The following is a 19,612-nucleotide window of genomic DNA, read 5'->3' as shown; positions in this document are numbered from 1 at the left end:
GCTTCTACCAGTCAGCAAGTGAGGCGCATGTTGCCGTGTGCCAGTGGCACCTCCCAGACCTCCACTGCCCGCGAGGTCCGGGGGGCTGGCGTGGTGCCCTAAAGCCCACGTGGGGTGTGGCAGGGCCTGTGGCGCCTGAGGAAATGGTCCAGGTGGCGATGGTGCGTCCCTGTCACTTCCGTCCTTCCTTCCCTGACATGTTTTTCTGGTCAAGCACGTGCAGGACTGGAGCCACGTTCCCTAAATGCATGCACGACGTGGCCCAGCCATGGCTGCGGTCTGCCCGCGTCCCCTGGCTGTGGGGTGCGTGGGCACCGCGTGCGTGACCGTGTTTGTTCCTCCCACTCTCCGGCGAGGCAGACGACGTGCTGCGCCCCCTCGGTGCCCGGCTGCCCACCATGGTGCCCAGCCACGCCACGTTCCCGCAGTGCCCGTTGCTCCCCGAGCCTCGTGTAGAGGTGCCCGTGCCTTCCCCTTTGGGTCACGGGCACCGATCCCTCGTGTCCACACTGCACCCACGTGTGTACGCCGTCTGTCCGTCCGCACGTGGGCCCGTCCCGCTGACCTCCTCTCCTGCCTTCTCCCCTGCCTCCCGAGCAGTCTCCCTCCAAGTGGTACTGGAAGCTGGTGCCCGTAAGTGGACTCCGTGCCCCGCTGCCATCAGACACCATCCTGTGCCGCCTCCTGCTTCCATTCCCCGTCGCTCGCCCAACTGTCTGTGTCTGGATGTCCTGGTGTAGTTGCACTTCGTGCCGTGTGGGTGCGGCCTGCGTCGGCTGACGGGCTTGGCTTCCCGCGGTGGGCACTGGGAGTTTGGGTCGCAGTCACAGGCAGCGTGCAGTCAGGTGTGCCAGATAGGGCTTGCGTTTCGGCTCCTGGGCGCTCGTGATTCACCGTGATGAACGTGAACGTAAAGCAGGGTCTTCTCCAGGCGACTCTTTTTTTGTTGTTCTTTACCCTCACCTGAGCATGTTTTTCCCATTGTTTTTTTGTTTGGTTTTGGGGTTGGTTTGTTTTTAGAGAGAGTGGGAGGGAGGGAGGGAGGGAGGTAGGAGGAGAAAGAGAGAAATATTGATGTGAGAGAGACATCAGTTGGTTGCCTCCTGCAGGCATCCTGACGGGGCTGGGGATCCAACCTGCAACCTGGGTCCGTGCCCTTGATCAGGAATCAAACCTGGGACCCTTCCGCCCACAGGCCGGTCGCCAGCCATAGAGCCGCACCGGCCAGGGCCCCAGCGCTCTTGGTTTTGACCTTTCTGATGTGACCGGCCCTAATGGTGACCTACCGTGTCTTAGTGCCCGCAGCACGGCCTTCTGGGAAAGGTGGTCACCGCTGCCGCCTGCACGGTGGGGGAGGCCACCCTCCTTCCTGGCAGGGGTTCTGGGTCCCCACAGTGAGAAGGGAGTTTCCCGTGAGAGGAAAGCGAAGGGGCGGCTTGGCCCAGCCCTGGCTGCTCCGTGGTGCCGCCCTGCAGGCACGGAGGGGGCACGCCAGAGGAGGTCCTGGCACACAGAGCGCTTTGCAGGTGGGCAACTTGGCCTCCGAACTCTGCCCCCAGGCGGCGCCCTGGGCCAGGCTGGCCGACGGGTCCCCTGAGCAGTGGTCCGACTGCTTTGTGGCTGATGATTTGCTCTGAGATGTTAATAACAAGGAAGAAGCATTTTATGGGTATTTCCATGTTTTTTAATTTTTTGAAAGCCAACGAGCACAGTGTTACAAGCTATAGGGTTTAGGAAGGACGAGTGGAAACCCGGCTGTCCGACGGGAAGGCAGGTTCAGAGCAGAGCCGTGTGGCACTGACCAGGGAGGCCCACAGCCGGCCCTTAGTTCCTTGTCTGGTTGACCCCTCGCTGCCGGACCACAGCGCCCAGCCAGTGGGCGGCGAGGATTGCGGGGGAAGGTCTGGCAGGGCGGCAGGTTCTGAGGCTTCACCTCATCACCCCACGGCCTAGAGGTTTAACAAACTGACCGGCCGGTGGTCCGTTACACAGGTTTCCCTGGTTCTAAGGTCACTCCATCCATCTTCAGCCGAGAAATCATGTGCTTCACTGCATGCCGTGGTCATCACCGTGTGTGCTGTGTGTCCGTGTGGGAGCTGGCCTGGCGCATGCCCGCGTCTGCATGCTGGGGCGGGACCGCTGCCAGCCTCTGCCCCGGGCGAGAAACAAGTTAACGTCTGCGGCGGAGCAGCCCTAGCGACACGAGGGAGCCCGCTCCTGATCTCCGCAGGGTGTTGCCAGGGCCTTTCACGCAGTGTGGGCACCGGTGGCTCTGCACTGTGCTGCCTGGGGCACCTTGAATTCTCCGTGGTGAGGCCTTTCCTCTGGGCTGGCCTCGGTAACAGCCCCCGGCGCCAGGGCAGCCGCCGGCTTCCTCCTGCGCCGGCCTGGCCCCCATAGCCTCCCCCCCACGTAATGTGGTTTGTGAATGTTAATGCAGAAGACGGGGGTAGCAGGACTGCACTCCTCACCTGCCCTTGGGGATGGGGCTTGGGGCAGCCCGACCTGGCACACGCCTCCCCTGAAGGGGGTGCAGAGACCCTGAGAAGCACGGGTTCTGCGTGGGCCCAGCCCGCGAGCTCAGTCTCCTGCTCCCGGCACCACTGACCTCGTGCACGAAATTGTCTGACCTGCTCTCGGGCATTTCTCAACCGCACACCGAGCCATTTGTGTTTTCTTACCGCCACACGGTGAGCGCTGCCAGCACTGAGAGCAGGACTGCCTCGGCCTCAGGTGACAGGACGTTCGTTCACACTTGTTTCTCCTCCGCGTGCAGCAGCGGCTCTGGTAGTGGAGACGTGTCCCGCCCCTCCGCCGGCACCTTAGAGCGAGACGCCGCTGCCTTAGCGGCTGATGACTGTCAGCCAGGGTTGCCACGAGCCAGTTCCCAGATCTTGACATGTGGGTTCTGGGCAAAGTATGTAATCCCAACACTTTGAGCTTTTCCCCTACAACTGCCTTGTTCCAAGCATTGTCCAGCAGCGCACTGCGCTCTCGACTCGGTCTGCCTGGGACATGGGTGGGAGGGGGCACCTCATGTGTAGAGTCTGCCTCTTGTCGACCACAGGTGCGCTACCGCCGAGAGCACCTGTCGGCGAGGCAGCCGCCCTACTTCCCGCTCCTGGAGGACCTGATGCGAGACGGCAGCGATGGGGCCGCGCTGCTGGCCGTGGTCCACTACTACTGCCCCGAGCACATGAAGCTGGACGGTGAGTGCAGAACGCCCCTGACCACCCCGCGTCCTGGGTGCCACCGGGCAGGGCCGTGTGGAGACAGTGGGGATGAGGCGCGCAGTGTTGATGGCACCCGCTCTGGTCACGTGGTTGGGTCTCCGCTCTGAGGCCTTATTCTTGCTCCGTGACCAGTGCTAATTGGGGGAGAGGCTTTGAGGCCATCAGCACCCTGTTTCTCAAGTGTCGTCCATGGCGGTCTCTCCCGCATGCTGCCAGCATCTCCGCGAGGTGCGCAGCCTCAGGGACGCGATGGTGCTCAGGGTCAGCCCCTCGCCCCCATGGCTCCGTTGCTCAGGTTGCCCCAGATTCAGGCGGTGGGCCACGCTGTGTGTAGCTTTACTCAGCTAAGCCTGTGTGATTGGGCTCAGGAGCAGTCATGTGACTGTGGGAAGGCCCCCATCTCACAGGCAAGGGGCCTGGCCTGTGCAGAATGTGGGCCCAAAGGTGCCTGTGCGGGGAGTGCAGTGAGGCCGCCCCAGGAGACCCAGCCCCCAACTGTGCAGGAAAAACCTGACCCTGAAAAGCCAAACTGGAGAACTTGGAAAGAAAACAGTTTTAGAACGTTGTTGGGATGGATTACTTACTTAAATTACAAAAAAGCACAAATAATAGAGAAGATTCTTGTATTTAAATTAACCATATTAAAATTCAGTGGCACAGGACATTATAAACAAACGTGATAAACCGTATCCGTGAGAAAGTAGTTGTCAAAGGATCGTCACACAGCCCTTTGGTAACCATCTATGTATATAAAAGGCACGCAACCGGAATGACCGGTCGCTGTGACGTGCACTGCAGCCGGCCAACTGGCCAAATAGGAGGCGGGGCTAGCTGGCCAACCTGCCGCGGTCCCTCCCCCTGGCTGCCCAGCCCCTGATCTGGGGCGGGGCTGGCTGACCAACCTCCTGCATCCCCTCCCCGAGGCCAGCCCGCCCCCAATCGGCCCCGATTGGGGTAGGCTGGCCGGACCCCATCCGTGCACAAGTTCGTGCACCGGGCCTCTAGTCTATAAATATAAAAGGCCAAGTGTCTGTCCAACCGGTCGCTATGACGCGCACTGACCACCAGAGGGCAGACGCTCAGCACAGGAGCTGCCGTGACACACACTGGCCATTTACAAAGAAACGGCTCCACGGACCTGGCGCCGACAATCCAACACTCGGCTTCCCCAAGTGGGACACAGGCCCCGCCACCACCCTGGGGCAACACCCCACCACATCGCAGCCAACGCTGCCGAGACCCCACGGCGCAAAATGCAACCCACAGCCCAGCCCCAAACGGTGGCTGTGGGCACCGGGTAATGACGTATCGTAGCAACGCCCGGCTTCCTCTCCCTAGCAACTAGCCTCCTTGGAGTTTCTTCAGCCCAGGAACAGGACCTGCTTTACAGCCAGGTGCACACATTTCACACTTTAACCAAATGTCTGGGAAGCGTTTTCCGTGCCTCATCTCATTTGACCCTCACAGAAGTCCTGGAGTCGGCAGATAGGAGACTCGGTGGAATCCCATTTTCTTGTCATTGGCCGGAAAACGGAGATTTAGAAAGCTCAGAAACTTGACCCGACTGAAAAGAAGTAAGAAATGGTGGACCTTGACAATGACTTCAGGCTTTCTCACTGCACAGAATACAGTCAGACACTGCTGCAGTCAAATATTTTACCCTTCGTTCTCCCTGCGTGATCTACAATAATAATCTGCTTCGTGTTGATATTACTGCTGTGTTGCTGACAATTACCTGGAAGAGAAGTTGGGGTGCTTCACTGGGCTGGAAAAAGTGTACCTCAATCAGGAAGTGGGTCTAATTAAGCAGGTTTATTCTCTATCTATAAAAGGGTAAGTTGACGCACGCATGTGCGATACATATAAAGCTCTCACTGGCGCCAATCGCACGCATGTGTTTCAATATGTCATTGTCGGTCATGAATTTGGTTGACACTTCTAGAGAAAGGGCGAACAGCGGTATTAAAATATTCTAATTAATTCCTTTCAATGTGCACAAATCCATGCACCAGGCCACTAGTGATACATAAAGAACTCCCACAAATCAGCAGGCTTTTCACAGAGAGGAGGCCAGCACACAACCCAGCAACATGCATGTCACACCCACCGGGTGGAGGGGGCGGTTGGCCTGGGCGACCTCTGCTGCAGGTGCGGAGAGCACACGATTGGTTTAAACTGCCACTCCAGCTGCCCAAGCGAACGCCTGAGTCGCTCCCAGCGAATGGATCCGGTGGGAAACGGAACACTGAGCTGAGGCGCAGACAGGCCGCACAGAGGCAGGCACGCGCCTCCAGGAGGGAGTGTGAGGGAGCGGCCCGCAGCGCGCTGTTAGGGACACAGCGAAGGGGAGGGGCCGTGCCACTTCGGGGGCGGGGCCTGGGGAGCTGGGCTTCGGCAGCGTCTACGGTTTTACTGCTGACGGAGCAGGACCTGAGTCAGATGCGGTGACGTTCCGTCGGTACAGGGCCCCTGGGGCTGATCTAAAACATTTGTCGTATTTCGTGATCAGAACTTTGTCAAAAGAAACATCTCAGCACTAGACGTGTGCACCGGTACTCGGCTCGTAACTGGCCCCTCCGGGGCTCCCGTGCTGGGCGTCGTCAGGAACAGGAGCCCCGAGTCGGGCGCTCGAGTCTCCCGTGCGCCGTCCCGCCCTCGGAGAGGACGTCCTAGGAGCCCAGTCCCTGCGTGGACTTCCTGGGGTCCCTCCGCCACCTGCCTCCCTCCCGCCCTGTTTCCGGGCAGAATTCATGTAAATTGTCGCTGCAGCTGCTTCTGAGTTAGTCTTGAGCTGTTCTAGCTGTCCTGGTGGCTCTGGCCGGAGGGCCCCCAAAGAGCACTTGCACCCCGCGAGGCCTGGCACCTGCAGGGCAGCCGGAAACGGGAGTGGTCCTGTCCCCAGCGCTGTGGCCAGCTCCCCCACCTGTGCCATTCCGTGGGCACGCCTGGCATTTCTGTTTGTGCCCTCCCCCTCACATAGGTAACTCATGCAGGGGTCCCCGTCGGTTAAACATGAACCAGCTTTGTGCGCGTCCCTTAAACTGAGGGTGGTGGTTACTGTCCGTTTGGGAGGCCCCGGCTTAAGATCTCAGGTGATTTCTGTTACGCTGTTTAGATCTGGACAGTTTGGTCCCGACCCTGAGACGCCTCGGGTCTTCGTGCCGGTGGCTCCTGTCTGTAGTCAGTCCCTGTGGCGTTGAGCTCTCGGCATCGGGACCTAAACACCCTCGACGTGCTTCTCTGTTTCCGGTAGACGTGTGCTTGAAGGAGGTCACGTCGATGGCTGACAGTCTGTACAACATCCGGCTGCTGAGGGAGTTCTCGAACGAATACCTGAACAGGTGCTTCTACCTCACCTTGGAGGACATGCTGTACGCGCCCCTGGTGCTGAAGGTAACGGTGACTGCGGCGCGCACGCTGCTAACGCCCCGCGTGCGCCGCCGCTCACCGCGCCGTGGTCTGTCTTCTCGCAGCCGAACGTCATGGTCTTCATTGCCGAGCTCTTCTGGTGGTTTGAGAACGTCCGGCCCGACTTTGTCCAGCCCAGGGATGTCCAGGAACTGAAAGACGGTGAGTGGGACGCGGCGGCTGGTGGCTGTTGCCCGCGAGTCTCCGTCCTCATCCCGGTCGCTCCCTGCATTTCTGTGCAGCGACGGTGCCGGGGTGAACGGCTGCGTTTGGGGGTAGAGCCCAGCCTGTCTGAGGGGCCCGGGACCTGCTGAGCAGCTGGGCTGAGTCTGCTGGCTGTTCCTGCCCTGCAGGGTCTCACGTTTGCCCCAACAAGGTGGGACACACCCATGTTCCCCAGAGTAAGGGCCTGCCGCCTGGAGACTCAGCTTCCAGGAGGTGTTCCCCTTAAAGACTGTCAAGCGATTAATCCGGCCACAATAAAACAAGGCCTTGGTTTCATTGAAAGAAGGTAAAAAGTAAGGAAAAGAAGCACCTGTCCACACAGCAGACACTCGCACGCTGATAGCAGGTGACCGGCCCCTGGCTACACAGGAAGCGCGCTGCAGCGTGAGCGAAGGCACTCCATGACCGTGGACTCCACGTGCCCGTTGCTCAGAAACGCGCTCACCTCCTCTGGTCCCAGCAAGCCCGCTGAGGCCGCGCCAGACCCGACCCGAGGAGGGACCCCGGTGCGTCCCTCCTCCCTGTCCCAGCTCAGGCCTCAGCACTGAACTCAGAACCAGTGTTTTTGGAGAAGCTTGGTTTCGAGTAAAAGCGATGTTATTTTTGGTGCTTATGGAAGCAGCAGGGTTTTTTAGATGCTTCTTGCTGATGTAAGGAACTGAATCGTATGGACGTTTCTGTAAAATTTCTGTTTCTGCAGCAAAAACAGTGTCACACCAGAAAAGCAGCCGGCCGCCCGTCCCTATCTCCAACGCCACCAAGCGCAGCTTCCTGGGCGGCCCCGCGGCGGCGAGCCCGGCTGAGCCGCCGTCCCCTGCTCAGCCCCCGGCCGAGGGCTGCCCCAGGCCGCACCTGCACGCCGAGGAGCCCGACCCCCTGTGAGTTGTCTCGCTTGTGGAGCTGAGTCCCGGTGCTCTGTCCCTTCTCTCGTGACTCTTGTTGGGGTCCTCCTCCTGCCCAGCCTCTGGCCGGCCCCTCCCCAGAGCAGGAGGGGAGGGACGATGCGCTCCCGAATGTTGCTGTGAAAGTTGGAAACTCGGGTTTTGTCTTAGACGGCGACCAGGAGCCAGTCTGCCCCCGGCTCCGTTCCTGACTCCGAGTGTGCAGTCCTTGGTGCTCCTTTGGTTTCTCCCTTTTTAATAATTAACTTTTCTCAAGAGCCAGTGAAATTCCCGCAGATGGTGTGCGTTTGTGATGTCTCTGTGGTTTCTTTTGTTTTTGCTTTTGGCCGTGAAGGCTGCTAACCCACCGATTTCTCTCCTGATAGGGGGAGAGGGGCCTCTGCCTTCAGCCCGTCGCATCCCTTGCTGCCCCTGCGGCAGCGGCAGCAGAGGGCGGCACCGGGGGAGGACCCGCCGGGTAAGAGCGGCTTTTCCTCCTCCTCACGCAGTTTCTGGAACAGCAGTTCTTGGGGCGAAGCAGGCAGGGTGTTAGTGAGGACTGTGCAGGAGAGCTCAGATGGACCCGTGTGCCGTGGAGTCTGTTGTCCTCAGTGGGAACTCCATTAACTGTGTGAGGTGCACAGGGGCGCTGTGTGTGTGTGTGCCTGAGCGAGAACCGAGGTGCGCTCATGGAGACTTAACGGTCGGGCCATTTTGTCTCACTGTTGAGTGCGCGTTACTCACCGTTGACACTGGCAGTTACCTTGCGTGATGGTCTGCTCTCGGTGTGCAGTGTGGGTGCGTGGTGGTGCGTTTCCGTGAGAAACCGTTACTGTGCTGACGCGTTTCAAAGGCCATAACCTTGGCTTTCTCCTGCTGAGCACATCCCTGCCTCTTCCGCCTGCAGATGAGCGACACCGGTCCAACTCCTTGACCCGCATGGACGGGCAGCCACGGGGAGCAGCGGTAGTGTGGCCAGAAAAAAAACACAGGTGAACCGTGTGAAATGTTCCTTAGACTAACAGCCGTCTCCTGCTGTTGCCTAGACCCCCAGGCCCCGGGAGCACTGAGGCCCAGAGGGCGTTCAGGGGCAGCGGCGAGGGCACCCTGGCGGGTGGTGAGTCAGCCAGGTGTGAGGACCCGCCGGGCAGGGCCGGGACTTGCAGAAGTGAGGCCACACTGCTCTTCACACTAACTCCTGGGCTTTAGGAAATGGGGTCCTTTTTCTTTTTTAAAAAAATATATTTTATTGATTTTTTACAGAGAGGAAGGGAGAGGGATAGAGAGCTAGAAACATCGATGAGAGAGAAATAACGATCAGCTGCCTCCTGCACACCTCCCACGGGGGATGTGCACGCAACCAAGGTACATGCCCTTGACCGGAACCGAACCCGGGACCCTTCAGTCCGCAGGCCGACGCTCTATCCACTGAGCCAAACCGGTTTCAGCAAATGGGGTCCTTTTTCATGTAATGTTTTTTTTTTTGCAATTTTTAATCAGTTATGAATGTTTTAGCTTTAATTTCTAGTATGATAAACGTTGATTAGTAAGGATAAACGTAACAAGTAAAAGCTCTTGGGGGCCTCAGTCGTTTTTAAGGGTGTAAAGGGGTCCTGGGAGCGAAGCGTTTGGGAGTCGCTCCCTGAAGCCAGCTCTGCCCTCGGCTCAGGGCAGGGGGTCGAGCTCCACAGTCGAGGTTCCCAGCCGAGCTGCTGGCTCACTGCTGGAGCCCCTCCGCTGACTGCCTCCCCGCTGCAGGCCTGCGTCTCAGCCGGCGCCGTTTGCGCTGCACCACACTGCGAGCTGCGACGCGGACCCCGGCTCTGGCGACAGCGTCAGCTTGGCCCGCTCCATCAGCAAGGACAGCCTGGCATCCAACATCCTCCCCCCGACCCCGCAGAACCAGCCACAGCCCCCCGCCCTGAGGGCCAGCGGGAAAAGCCTCCTGAACAACGTCGACATCGAGGACGAGGACGAAGAGCTCGTGGCCATCGTTAGGACAGACGGGGCTCCCCACGGCAGTGACCTGGGCCCCGCGACAAGTGCCAGGCCTCCCCAGAGACCGGCGGGCCCCTTGGAGAGCAAGCCCGACAGTTTCTTCCTGGAGCCGCTGATGCCGGCCGTGCTGCGGCCCGCCAAGGAGAAGCAGGCGGTCAGCAAGGAGGACGAGTGCGGGGAAGGGCGGCTGAGGGGCTGCGCGGCCCGGAGGCCCAGCGAGGGCCCGTCCCTGGGGCGGAGGAAGGCGCCCGGCAGCTGCGGCACCCGTGACCTGAATAGGACTTTCACCCCCATTTCCTCCACGGAGCTGTGCGCCGAGGCGGGGCCGCAGGCCGGGGAGGCCCGCGGGGAGCCTCTGGCCAGCAGCAGTTACGATCCTTCATCTCAGGGACAGTCCCCCAACGGCTTCTTCCTCCACGCGGCCAGAGCCGACGAGGCCCCGGAGGGCAGGCTGCACAGTAGCCGGGCGAGAAGCCCACTCGCCCGCGACCCAGAACCGTGGACCGTCCTGAGGCAGGACTCGGACTCGGACGTCGCAGAACTGGAGGAGGCCGAGCACGACTTCCTCGGGGCGGACCTCCCCGTGCTGATGGGGCGGTACGCGGGCGAGGAGGAGTCGGCCAAGCTGCAGGAGGACATGCAGGTGAAGGAGCACGAGGACAAGGACGGCGCCAGCGGCCGCTCCAGCCCCTGCCTGAGCACCATCTCCCAGCTCAGCGGCGCCTCCGTGGCCAGCGGGAGCGCGAGAATGACCAGCTTCGCCGAGAGGAAGCTCCAGAGGCTCAGCAGCTGTGAGACCAAGTCCAGCACGAGCAGCTCCCAGAAGACCACGCCGGATGCCTCGGAGAGCTGCCCGGCCCCGCTGACCACGTGGAAGCAGAAGAGGGAGCAGAGCCCCGGCCGGCAAGGCAGGGACCACGCCAGCCTCCTGGCCTCGGAGCTGGTGCAGCTGCACATGCAGCTGGAAGAGAAGCGGAGGGCCATCGAGGCCCAGAAGAAGAAGATGGAGGCGCTGTCTGCACGGCAGCGCCTGAAGCTGGGCAAGGCCGCCTTCCTGCACGTGGTCAAGAAGGGCAAGGCCGAGGCCGGCCCCCAGCCCCTGAAGCCGGATCCCAACGAGGAGGACGTCAGCGGTGCTGTGTCCAAAACCGAGGAATTCCTGGCTAGGGAGCAGGGCCGGGGAGACGTGGGCGAGGGTCAGGACGCGGACAGGGAGGGCCTGGCGCTTTTGCACCAGCACAGGCAGGACCTGGCCGAGCTGGAGAAGGGTAAGGTGCTGTCCACGGCCCTCCTGGAGGTGGCCGGGGACGGGCTGGACGCGGGCGAGGGGGACCTCTCCATCGAGAAGCTCAACGAGACCATCAGCACGCTGCAGCAGGCCATCCTGAGGATCTCCCAGCAGCAGGAGCAGCTGCTCCTGAAGTCCCCTGCGCCCCCCGCCCCCGGGGCCCGAAACAATGCCACGGACCCCAAAGTCAAGGCGTCCATCCACTTTGTGGAGCCTCTGTCTCCAACTGGAGTGACGGGGCACCGCAGGCCTCCCCGTCTGGGGCAGGGTCGCAATTCCCGGGCGGGGCGACCCGCTGAGCTAAAGGTCACGAAGGACAGGCAGCAGGGCTCCCGAAGTAAGACCCCAACGCCCAGCGTGGAGGCCCTCCCGCACCTGCGGTCCTTCCCGCCGCGGACGCCCCCCGACCCGGGCTGGGACGGGGTGGCAGACCCCGGGAGCGGCCCTCCCGAGAAGGGCTTCTTGGACAGCTACCGGCTCCACGATGCCAGCAACCAGCGGGCGCTCACCTTGCCCTCGCCCAAAGACGCCAACATCCTGTCGGAGCAGCTGAGCCTCAAAGAAGCGCTGGGCCTGAGCCTGGAAGAGGTGGGGCTCGGGGCCCCTGCTGTCCCGGGAAAGGAGGGCGTCCCTGCGGACGGGCCCCCGCGGAGCAAGGCCAGCCTCATCGAGGTGGACCTGTCGGACCTGAAGGCCCCCGACGAGGACGGGCCGACGGGCCCCGAGAGCTCGGTGGACCTCAGCACGGACGGCGACCAGAAGTCGGGTGTCGGCTTCTTCTTCAAGGTGAGCTGCTGGCGGCCGTGTCGGGTGTGGCCAGGTCCCCACTGCCCCTGAGCGGCGAGGTGCCACCAGGACCTTCACTCGGGGCCGGGCCGCAGGCGCAGACGGGGTGAGCTCCCGTGGTGGATGCGTGGGCGGACGGGGGAGTTGACAGCTTCATGAGCCGCCTTTCCATTTGTGTTTGGGCCTAAAGATGGGCTGGTTCGTCAGGTAGAAGGAGGAGAGCAAGTCTGGACTGGGTTGGGTCTCAGCCTGGGCTGCAGACTGCTGGGTGCCCCGGGGGCGGGTACTCTGGGGATGGGTGCCCTGGGGGCGGGGGTGGGTGCTTCCGGGGATGGGGGTGGGTGCCCTGGGGATGGGGGTGGGTGCCCCTGGGTCGGCTGTGGGTGCCCTGGAGATGGGGGCACCACTGCACCATGTCCTGCAGGATGAACAGAAGGCGGAGGATGAGCTCGCCAAGAAGCGGGCGGCCTTCCTCCTGAAGCAGCAGCGCAAGGCCGAGGAGGCCCGCATGCGGAAGCAGCAGCTGGAGGCGGAGGTGGAGCTCAAGAGGGACGAGGCCAGGTAGCCTGGCTGTGGGCGGGGGTGGGGCTGGGATGGGCAGCGCCAGGCTCCTGTCACGTGCTCCTGATCCTGCTCCGCCTGGTCTCTACCCCGACCCTGGGAGCTGTGTGCCTTTATCCCGCCGCCAGGCGACACGGCACGTGCCGTGGGGTCCTGGGCGGTGGTGCAGGGGCTGGGTCGGACCCAGGAGGGGCTGGGCCCTCGGTCCCCAGGCCCCGCTGCGGGAGGCCGTCCCTCTAACCAGGACTGTCTGGACGTTTTGTCAGGCGCAAAGCCGAGGAAGACCGGATACGGAAGGAGGAGGAGAAGGCGCGGCGAGAGCTCATCAAGCAGGAATACCTGCGGAGGAAACAGCAGCAGATTCTAGAGGAGCAGGGGCTGGGCAACCCCAAGTCGAAGCCGAGGAAGCCCCGGCCAAAGTCCGTCCACCGGGAGGAGCCGCGCGGCGACTCGGGAACCAAGTGCTCCTCCACCCGTAAGCAGCAGGCCGGCTGCCCGCCCCTCCTCCGGGGACGCTGCGCTGGGGGCGTGACGTGCCGGCGGCTCCCCTGGGCTGGGAGATGGGGCTTCAGAGCTCGGAGGGCACTCGGAGGGCCGGTCCCTTGGCTTTCTGCTGCACAGACCCGGCGGGACGAGCCCTCGTCTAAGAGAGCGTTTCTGTCTCTGGCAGCGGAGAACCTGAGCCGGGCCCAGTCGGGCTCCAGCCTGTCCTTGGCCTCCGCGGCGACGACCGAGCCCGAGAGCGTCCACTCGGGGGGCACGCCCGCCCCACGGTAAGGACAGGAGGGTGCTCTCCGCCACCACCCGTGAGCCAGCACCGTCAGCCCCACGGCCACGGCCGGGTGTCGGCATTGGACAGTGTCCTGAGCCGTGTCCGCCGTCGGTGGTCCCCGCAGCCCCGTGTGCCGGTGTCCGTCCACAGCCCCTCAGCTCTCTTTCTCGACCTGGTCGTGGACGTGCGGCCGGTGCTTGCTGAGTGCCCCTCAGTGTGGGTTCCCGTGCGTAGGTTCAGGTTGGGTGCGAACAGCGTGGGGAGGGTGTGTCCTCCGAGCCACCGGACATTTCAACGAGGGTTGTTTAAGGCGGCTGTTCCACGGCCCCGAGAGTCCCCTGTGATTGACGAGTGAGTGGGGGGAGGTGCTGGCGCCTCGGAAACCTCGTGTGCTGTGGCCTGCTGGCCGCAGGTCCCCCCACCCGCCCTGCACTGCGCCCTGTGGCCAGGCCTGTCCCCGCCTCTGCCAAGTCCGTGGCCTCCCGTCGCCTGAGCTTCGTGGAGGATTCCTCTCGGCCTGGGTTCTGGTTGGGTTTTCGTTCCCGGGATGGGTTACCTGAGCTGGATCCCAGCTCCGGCCGCCTGCTCCCTCTGCTCAGCGCGGAGACCCCGGCTGTGGTGGGTGCAGGCCTGTCGATGAGGCCCCGTGCCCGCCCTCCTTCCAGGGTCTTGGCCTTGATGTGGCGGCTGCAGCGGCCCAGCCTCCCCTGCTGCAGGCCGAGGCTGCCTCCGCCCGGGCTGCAGGAGGACTGTCTGGAGGTGGCTCCCTGCAGCCTGTCCGCTCCGTCACTAGTGTGGGAGGGGCTGGGTTCCTGTGTCTTTGCAGGTTTATAATTGTGTTTGTGGGGGACAGACCTCTCTTTGGTCATGGTGTCCCCTCCCACTGCCAATGGTCCTTCTCGCACAAGGTGCAGCCGGCCCACGTCTTACCACGCCGCTCACCACCTGTGGGTGGGAGGGGACGCACGTGGCCACCCTGTCCCCCTCTGTCCCTTTCCTCAGGGTTGAGTCCCTGGAAGCTTTGCCCATCCTGAGCCGCAACCCCAGCAGGAGCACCGACCGGGACTGGGAGACGGCGTCCGCCGCGTCCTCCCTCGCCTCCGTGGCCGAGTACACAGGTGACGCCCGCCCCTGGGGTCATGGCACACCCGCTCGGGGTCACGGGCGCGTCCCCGTCTGAGAACCGCACTGCCTGTCACTCCAGCGGCCTGGGGGGCGGTGACACGCCTGCCGGCCTGCGCAGCCCGGACCCAGGCGTGTCCTGAGCACTTGGGCACCTTAGACTTTAAGGTCTGGGCTTTGTCTCGTTCTCACATCGAAGAGACTGACGTTAGGGAGGGGATAAACGATCAACAACGGTCTTTTCTTCGTTTATTTAAAACTTTAACTCAGAATTCTCCAGACAAACTTGAGGTGGGTCTTCCCCTTCAAAACGTCGCGAGCATCTCATGGAGCCTCGCGCTGCGCCCGCGCCCGCGCCCGGGACGCTCACGCGCACGTCCCGCCTGTCCCCACAGGTCCCAAGCTCTTCAAGGAGCCCAGCAGCAAGTCCAACAAGCCCATCATCCACAACGCCGTCTCCCACTGCTGCCTGGCCGGCAAGGTGAACGAGCCGCACAAGAACTCCATCCTGGAGGTGAGCCTCAGTGTCCCCACCGTTTCCGTGTGGAACGAAGGGCGTGAGCGGGGAGGGCTTCCTAGCGGGAAGCGAGCTGGCGACGTGCTCGCACCCGCTGCTCGTGTGGTTTGCGTGCGTGAGCACGGTGCCGGGCTGCTGGTGCCCCCTCGCCGCCGGGCGGCCTCGGACAAGCACAGAAGCTGGACAGAGAAATGGGAGGGGCTGTCCCGGGCGAGCCGGTCTGGGTGCCAGGAAGGGTGGGAACGGGGTGGTGGTGTTTGGGAGTGGAGAGCAGAGAGACTGAGACGGCAGAGTAGCAAGGACGGCTCCTGAGCTGGGCCCACGTGTCCGGCGAGGGCAGGGCTGCAGGAGCGGGGAGGCTCCCAGGCTTGGGGGCGGGGGGGCGGGGGGACGGGCTGGCAGTGGCTCCGCTTGGAGCCTGGGGCCTGGAGGATGGAGGTTCAGGGGGTGCGGGTCGTTCTTGGGGTGCTGGTGGCTGTTACTCCCAGGGCCGCGCCGCTCCCACCTCGCAGGAGCGCTGTCCCCCGGCCCTCCAGCGAGGTGCCGCACAGCGAGGAGGGGGGCCTGGAGGCCGTTGGAGATGGGGCTGTGGTGGGCGTCGGCGAGCTCCCGGCCGGCTCTCGTGGGCGGCTCACGTGGGCACCCCTGAGGCTCTCCCTCGCCCGCGATGCAGGAGCTGGAGAAGTGCGAGGCCAACCACTACATCATCCTGTTCCGCGACGCCGGCTGCCAGTTCCGGGCGCTGTACTGCTACTACCCCGACTCGGAGGAGATCTGCAAGCTCACGGGCACCGGGCCCCGGAGCATCTCCAAGAAGATGATCGACAAGCTGTACAAGTACAGCTCGGACCGCAAGCAGTTCAACCTGATCCCAGCCAAGACCATGTCGGTCAGCGTGGACGCGCTCACCATCCACAACCACCTGTGGCAGCCCAAGCGGCCGGCTGCGCCCAAGAAGACCCAGGCGCGCAAGTGAGGCGGACAGGCCGAGCGGCGCCCACGCCCACCTTCCTTCTCGCCCATCGGGTACGGAGTGCAGTCACAGACCTCGAAGCGATGGACAGAGGGCAGGGTCCCGTCCCGCCCAGGAGCCAGGAGGAGCGGGAGGGTGCACGCCGGGTCCGGGCCAGGCTGCCGCGGGCGCGTTGTCCCCGAGGCTGCCGGCGGCTGTGCGTGCGCAGGTTCCTGTTACTTGAAGTCCGTCAGCGTAAACCACAGCAATTCCTTTGTCTCCGCCCCCCCCACCCCGCCTCCCTGCACACGGCCCGGCCCCTGAGGGCGGCGCCTCGGGAGGAGACGGTTCTCCCCCGGGAGCTCGGCCGTCTTCTGGAAAGGAGCTCGTCTTGGGGTCTTGTTCGCTTGGAAACTGGTATTTATTCATGTGTCAACTGCCAACGTGTACGTCCAGTCCTAAGGTTTCTGGAAACGATGCTTGTTCTTGCTGCTCAGAAGTTGACGAGACGCTGAGCCATGGCGGCTCTCCGACTCGGCCACGCTGAGGGCTGCGGGGCGAGGGGCGTGGGCCTGGCCGTGGGCGAGGAGCAGGTGCAGGTCGCTCCCTGCCTGGGTAGGACTCGAGTGGCTTGGCCACGGAATAAAGCAGGTTTGGGGAAAGCACTTGGTCACTCGGCATGTTTCCCTGCAACATGGCCCTGGAGCCGGCGGCTCCCTTCACGTCTCCGTCCGACGCATCTGCCTCGGCTCCTGCTTCTGACAGAGCAGCGCCCGGAGCGTGCGTCCTTGCCCACGCTGGCCACTCGGTTTGGCCGCCGACTTAGAACCTTCACACGGTCGTGTGCCGTGTCCTCGGAGCTCCGAGTACGGGGGGAGGCTCCAGGCCTGAGAGCAGACGTTCCCCGGCCCCTGCGTGACACCCGCTGCTCGCTGCCGAAGACCCTGGAGTCACGCATGTTGGTTTTGCACATGTTTTCTTGGGAGTGTTACTTGAATCTGTCTCCAAATGCAGAACAAAGCGAAGGTCAGTAGAGAAGACGTCAGATGTGACTGTCCCATAGTTGTAGGTGGAGAGGGGGCAGGGGCAACGGTACGAACCCTAAAGGGATGTAGGGACCCCCTTTCCCCCCCTCCCCCCCAGTCTCCCAGCTCCCAGGGGCCGCCTGGTGGCTCCGCCCGCGTGCGGTGGGAGGCCCCGTGAACTTGGTACACGCTCTGCGCAGCGTGCTGCCCTCACTGTCTGTCTGATATCCTGATATTTATTTTACGAAAGCACCAAACTGTAATAAACGAACAACTTGCTTTGTACGGAGCACGTGTGTGCGGTGGTCATGGCTCACGTTCCTGCTCAGGCCCCAGCACCTGCTCCCGGGGCTTGTGCCGCGCCAGCACAGCCGAGGGTTTGGCGAGCCTGAGGGAGGGCGGCGAGGGATGTAGAAAAGACAATAAGCTGGGACTGGGTGGATCTCCTGTGCCTGGCTGAGGTCACAGAGAAGGATCCAGACGGCACGCTGAGCCTTTATTTTACAGCCAGAGGTAAACAAGGTAGTGGTCACCATGGTTACAGTGTTCTTGTGAGTTTCACTTGTTTTGGCAGCACTTGCTGCACCTCCCACAGCCCATTAGCTACCCAGGAAGGATCTAGGGGGCCATAAGGTCAAGCTTAATGATGCTAAGAGGGCTGTGCCCTCAAAGCTGGGACTTGTTTGCGGCTCTGCCAACAGGTCAATCCGAGGCTTAATCCTATAACCGCTCCCTACATCTCACCCTTTTTTTTTTTTTTAAATATATTTTATTGATTTTTCACAGAGAGGAAGGGAGAGGAACAGAGAGTTAGAAACATCGATGAGAGAGGAACATCGATCAGCTGCCTCCTGCACACTCCCCACTGGGGATGTGCCCGCAACCAAGGTACATGCCCTTGACCGGAATCGAACCCGGGACCCTTGAGTCCGCAGGCCGATGCTCTATCCACTGAGCCAAACCGGTTAGGGCTACACCCTTTTTTTTTAACTACCATAATGAAAGTAAAACGTAAACATTAAGGACAGAGCGCTGACTGTTAATAACGAAACAATGCCAGCGCAAACCCAAACTACAGACATGTTAACATTTTAAAACTTAAACATCGAGAGCAAAACTCTGGCTATTAACAAAACAATGCCAATGCAACACAACAACAGAGAAATCAAACTACAGTAACATTTTTCCACTAAATGAGTTTCTTTTGCTGATTTACTCGGGGTCCTCGGACTTGGCTGTGCAGGACTTTATAGAAGACTGGCAGCTAACCGATGCTAGCATGGCCAGAAACATGGTTGAGGGAGTAGCTTCCACTTCCTGCTTTTCTGCCATCTGCTGGGCCTCAGTTGTTAACTTCCTCAGCTGACCCCATGTTGGCACCTTGGTCTCTTGCGTAGCCTTCGTCATCTTCCTTTTCCGCTTTGCTGTCATCGGGGCAACTCTCAGTCTTTTGAATAATGGGACAAGGAGCTTCTCTGGGTCCATTGCCGTGACGTACGTAACACTCTGGCACCCAAATTGGCTGTGCTGCTCCTTCTGGAAAGATACAAACACCACCTCGTCCCCACATCATTACTGGATCTGGTCCAAACCATTGTCCAGTGTGTGCATCCTTCCATCGGGCTAACCCCGCGGAGGCTATTGTACAGGAGGCCCGATGCCTTTCGGCCGCTGTGCAACTCTGCATCGCAATTCAAAAAATGTAACGTAACATCCTTCTCCCTTTTTTTCCTGAAGTATCGTCCCCAGCCTGCCTGGCCTCATGCAGCGTCCGCTGGAGTAGAGACAAAGGCACCATTCTTTTTTCTGCTTGTTTAGGGGGTAAAAGGAGAGGCTTATGAGCAACAGTCAGCTCTCCAGATGTTTGCATCAGACCCCCATCATCCCAGACCCGCCGGTGGTGTTCCCCTGCCTCCTCCAATCCTCACTCATATTTGAGAGGAAGCGCATCGTCCTGAGGGCTCTCTCCCACAGGAGCTGTAGCCCCAGGGACTGGAGGAGGCGACGAGGCACCGATGGTGGAGTCAGAAGCCTTTGGCAACCTTCCCCCATCTGTCTTGATTCCTGTGCCACATTCCTCCACTCCCCTTCTGGAGTGGGCTCTAGGCAGCCCCGAATCAGGGACCACAGACCGAAAGTAGAGGCAGACATTTCCTCTGGACCTTCAGCTACATAATGATCTCGAAGTTGTTTTCCTACCTTCTCCCATGCCTCTACATTTACCTTTCCTTCCTCAGGAAACCAGGGGCAGGTTTTACTCACAAAATCCAACAAATCGAAAAGCTGTTCATACCTCACAGAACAGCCCCGTGCTTGGGGCATAGCCTTAAGCATGGATACGCGTACATTCTTTCCCTGCGACCCTGAATTTCCCATGTTTTACACCTAGTTATCACTACGCTCCTTACCTTCCTTTTTGCTTTCTGCGCGTGCTTCACTGGAGCGTCCTTTCACCTGACAACTGCCGTTCCCCAGAACTCAGGCCCGCACTGGGCCACAGAGAGCCCTAACCGGTGTGGCCCAGTGGATAGAGCGTCAGCCTGTGGACTCAAGGGTCCCAGGTTCGATTCCAGTCAAGGGCCTGTACCTTGGTTGCAGGCACATCCCCAGTGGGGGGTGTGCAGGAGGCAGCTGATGGATGTTTCTCATCGATATTTCTAACTCTTTCTCCCTCTCCCTTCCTCTCTGTAAAAAATCAATAAAATATATTAAAAAAAAAAAAAAGACAAAGAGAATAAGCTGGGACTTTTTGTGGTCAGTCAGAGGCTTAACCCTATAGCCGCTCCCTACAGGGGCTGACAGCCTTTCCCAGGAACCTGCTCTGTCCCCGGGAGCCGGCCCCTT

The 19,612-nt window shown here is 61.3% G+C and overlaps 1 protein-coding gene across 2 annotated transcripts in view; it reads left to right on the top strand.

Moving 5' to 3' along the window:
• CAMSAP1 (calmodulin regulated spectrin associated protein 1) overlaps window positions 1-17,057 on the top strand; it is a 28,495-nt gene extending 11,438 nt beyond the window's left edge. Inside the window, exons 5-18 of one of the 2 annotated variants that reach the window (XM_080669882.1) lie at window positions 601-633; window positions 3,068-3,209; window positions 6,487-6,626; window positions 6,707-6,803; window positions 7,567-7,744; window positions 8,134-8,225; window positions 8,655-8,739; window positions 9,506-11,819; window positions 12,244-12,380; window positions 12,647-12,855; window positions 13,051-13,153; window positions 14,155-14,270; window positions 14,670-14,788; window positions 15,465-17,057. In XM_080669882.1, coding sequence (XP_080526008.1) covers window positions 601-633; window positions 3,068-3,209; window positions 6,487-6,626; window positions 6,707-6,803; window positions 7,567-7,744; window positions 8,134-8,225; window positions 8,655-8,739; window positions 9,506-11,819; window positions 12,244-12,380; window positions 12,647-12,855; window positions 13,051-13,153; window positions 14,155-14,270; window positions 14,670-14,788; window positions 15,465-15,767 — 4,068 coding nt within the window. In that variant the 3' untranslated portion in view covers window positions 15,768-17,057. The remainder of the gene's footprint in view (window positions 1-600; window positions 634-3,067; window positions 3,210-6,486; window positions 6,627-6,706; window positions 6,804-7,566; window positions 7,745-8,133; window positions 8,226-8,654; window positions 8,740-9,505; window positions 11,820-12,243; window positions 12,381-12,646; window positions 12,856-13,050; window positions 13,154-14,154; window positions 14,271-14,669; window positions 14,789-15,464) is intronic. The other variant, XM_080669883.1, reaches the window with a different exon arrangement.
• Window positions 17,058-19,612: the final 2,555 nt, after the last annotated feature.

Source organism: Plecotus auritus (assembly GCF_963455305.1).
Source record: "Plecotus auritus genome assembly, chromosome: 5".
In the NCBI taxonomy this organism is placed as follows: domain Eukaryota; kingdom Metazoa; phylum Chordata; class Mammalia; order Chiroptera; family Vespertilionidae; genus Plecotus; species Plecotus auritus.
Note: the sequence above shows the minus strand (reverse complement) of the source record. Positions and strands in the feature narration are given on the sequence as shown.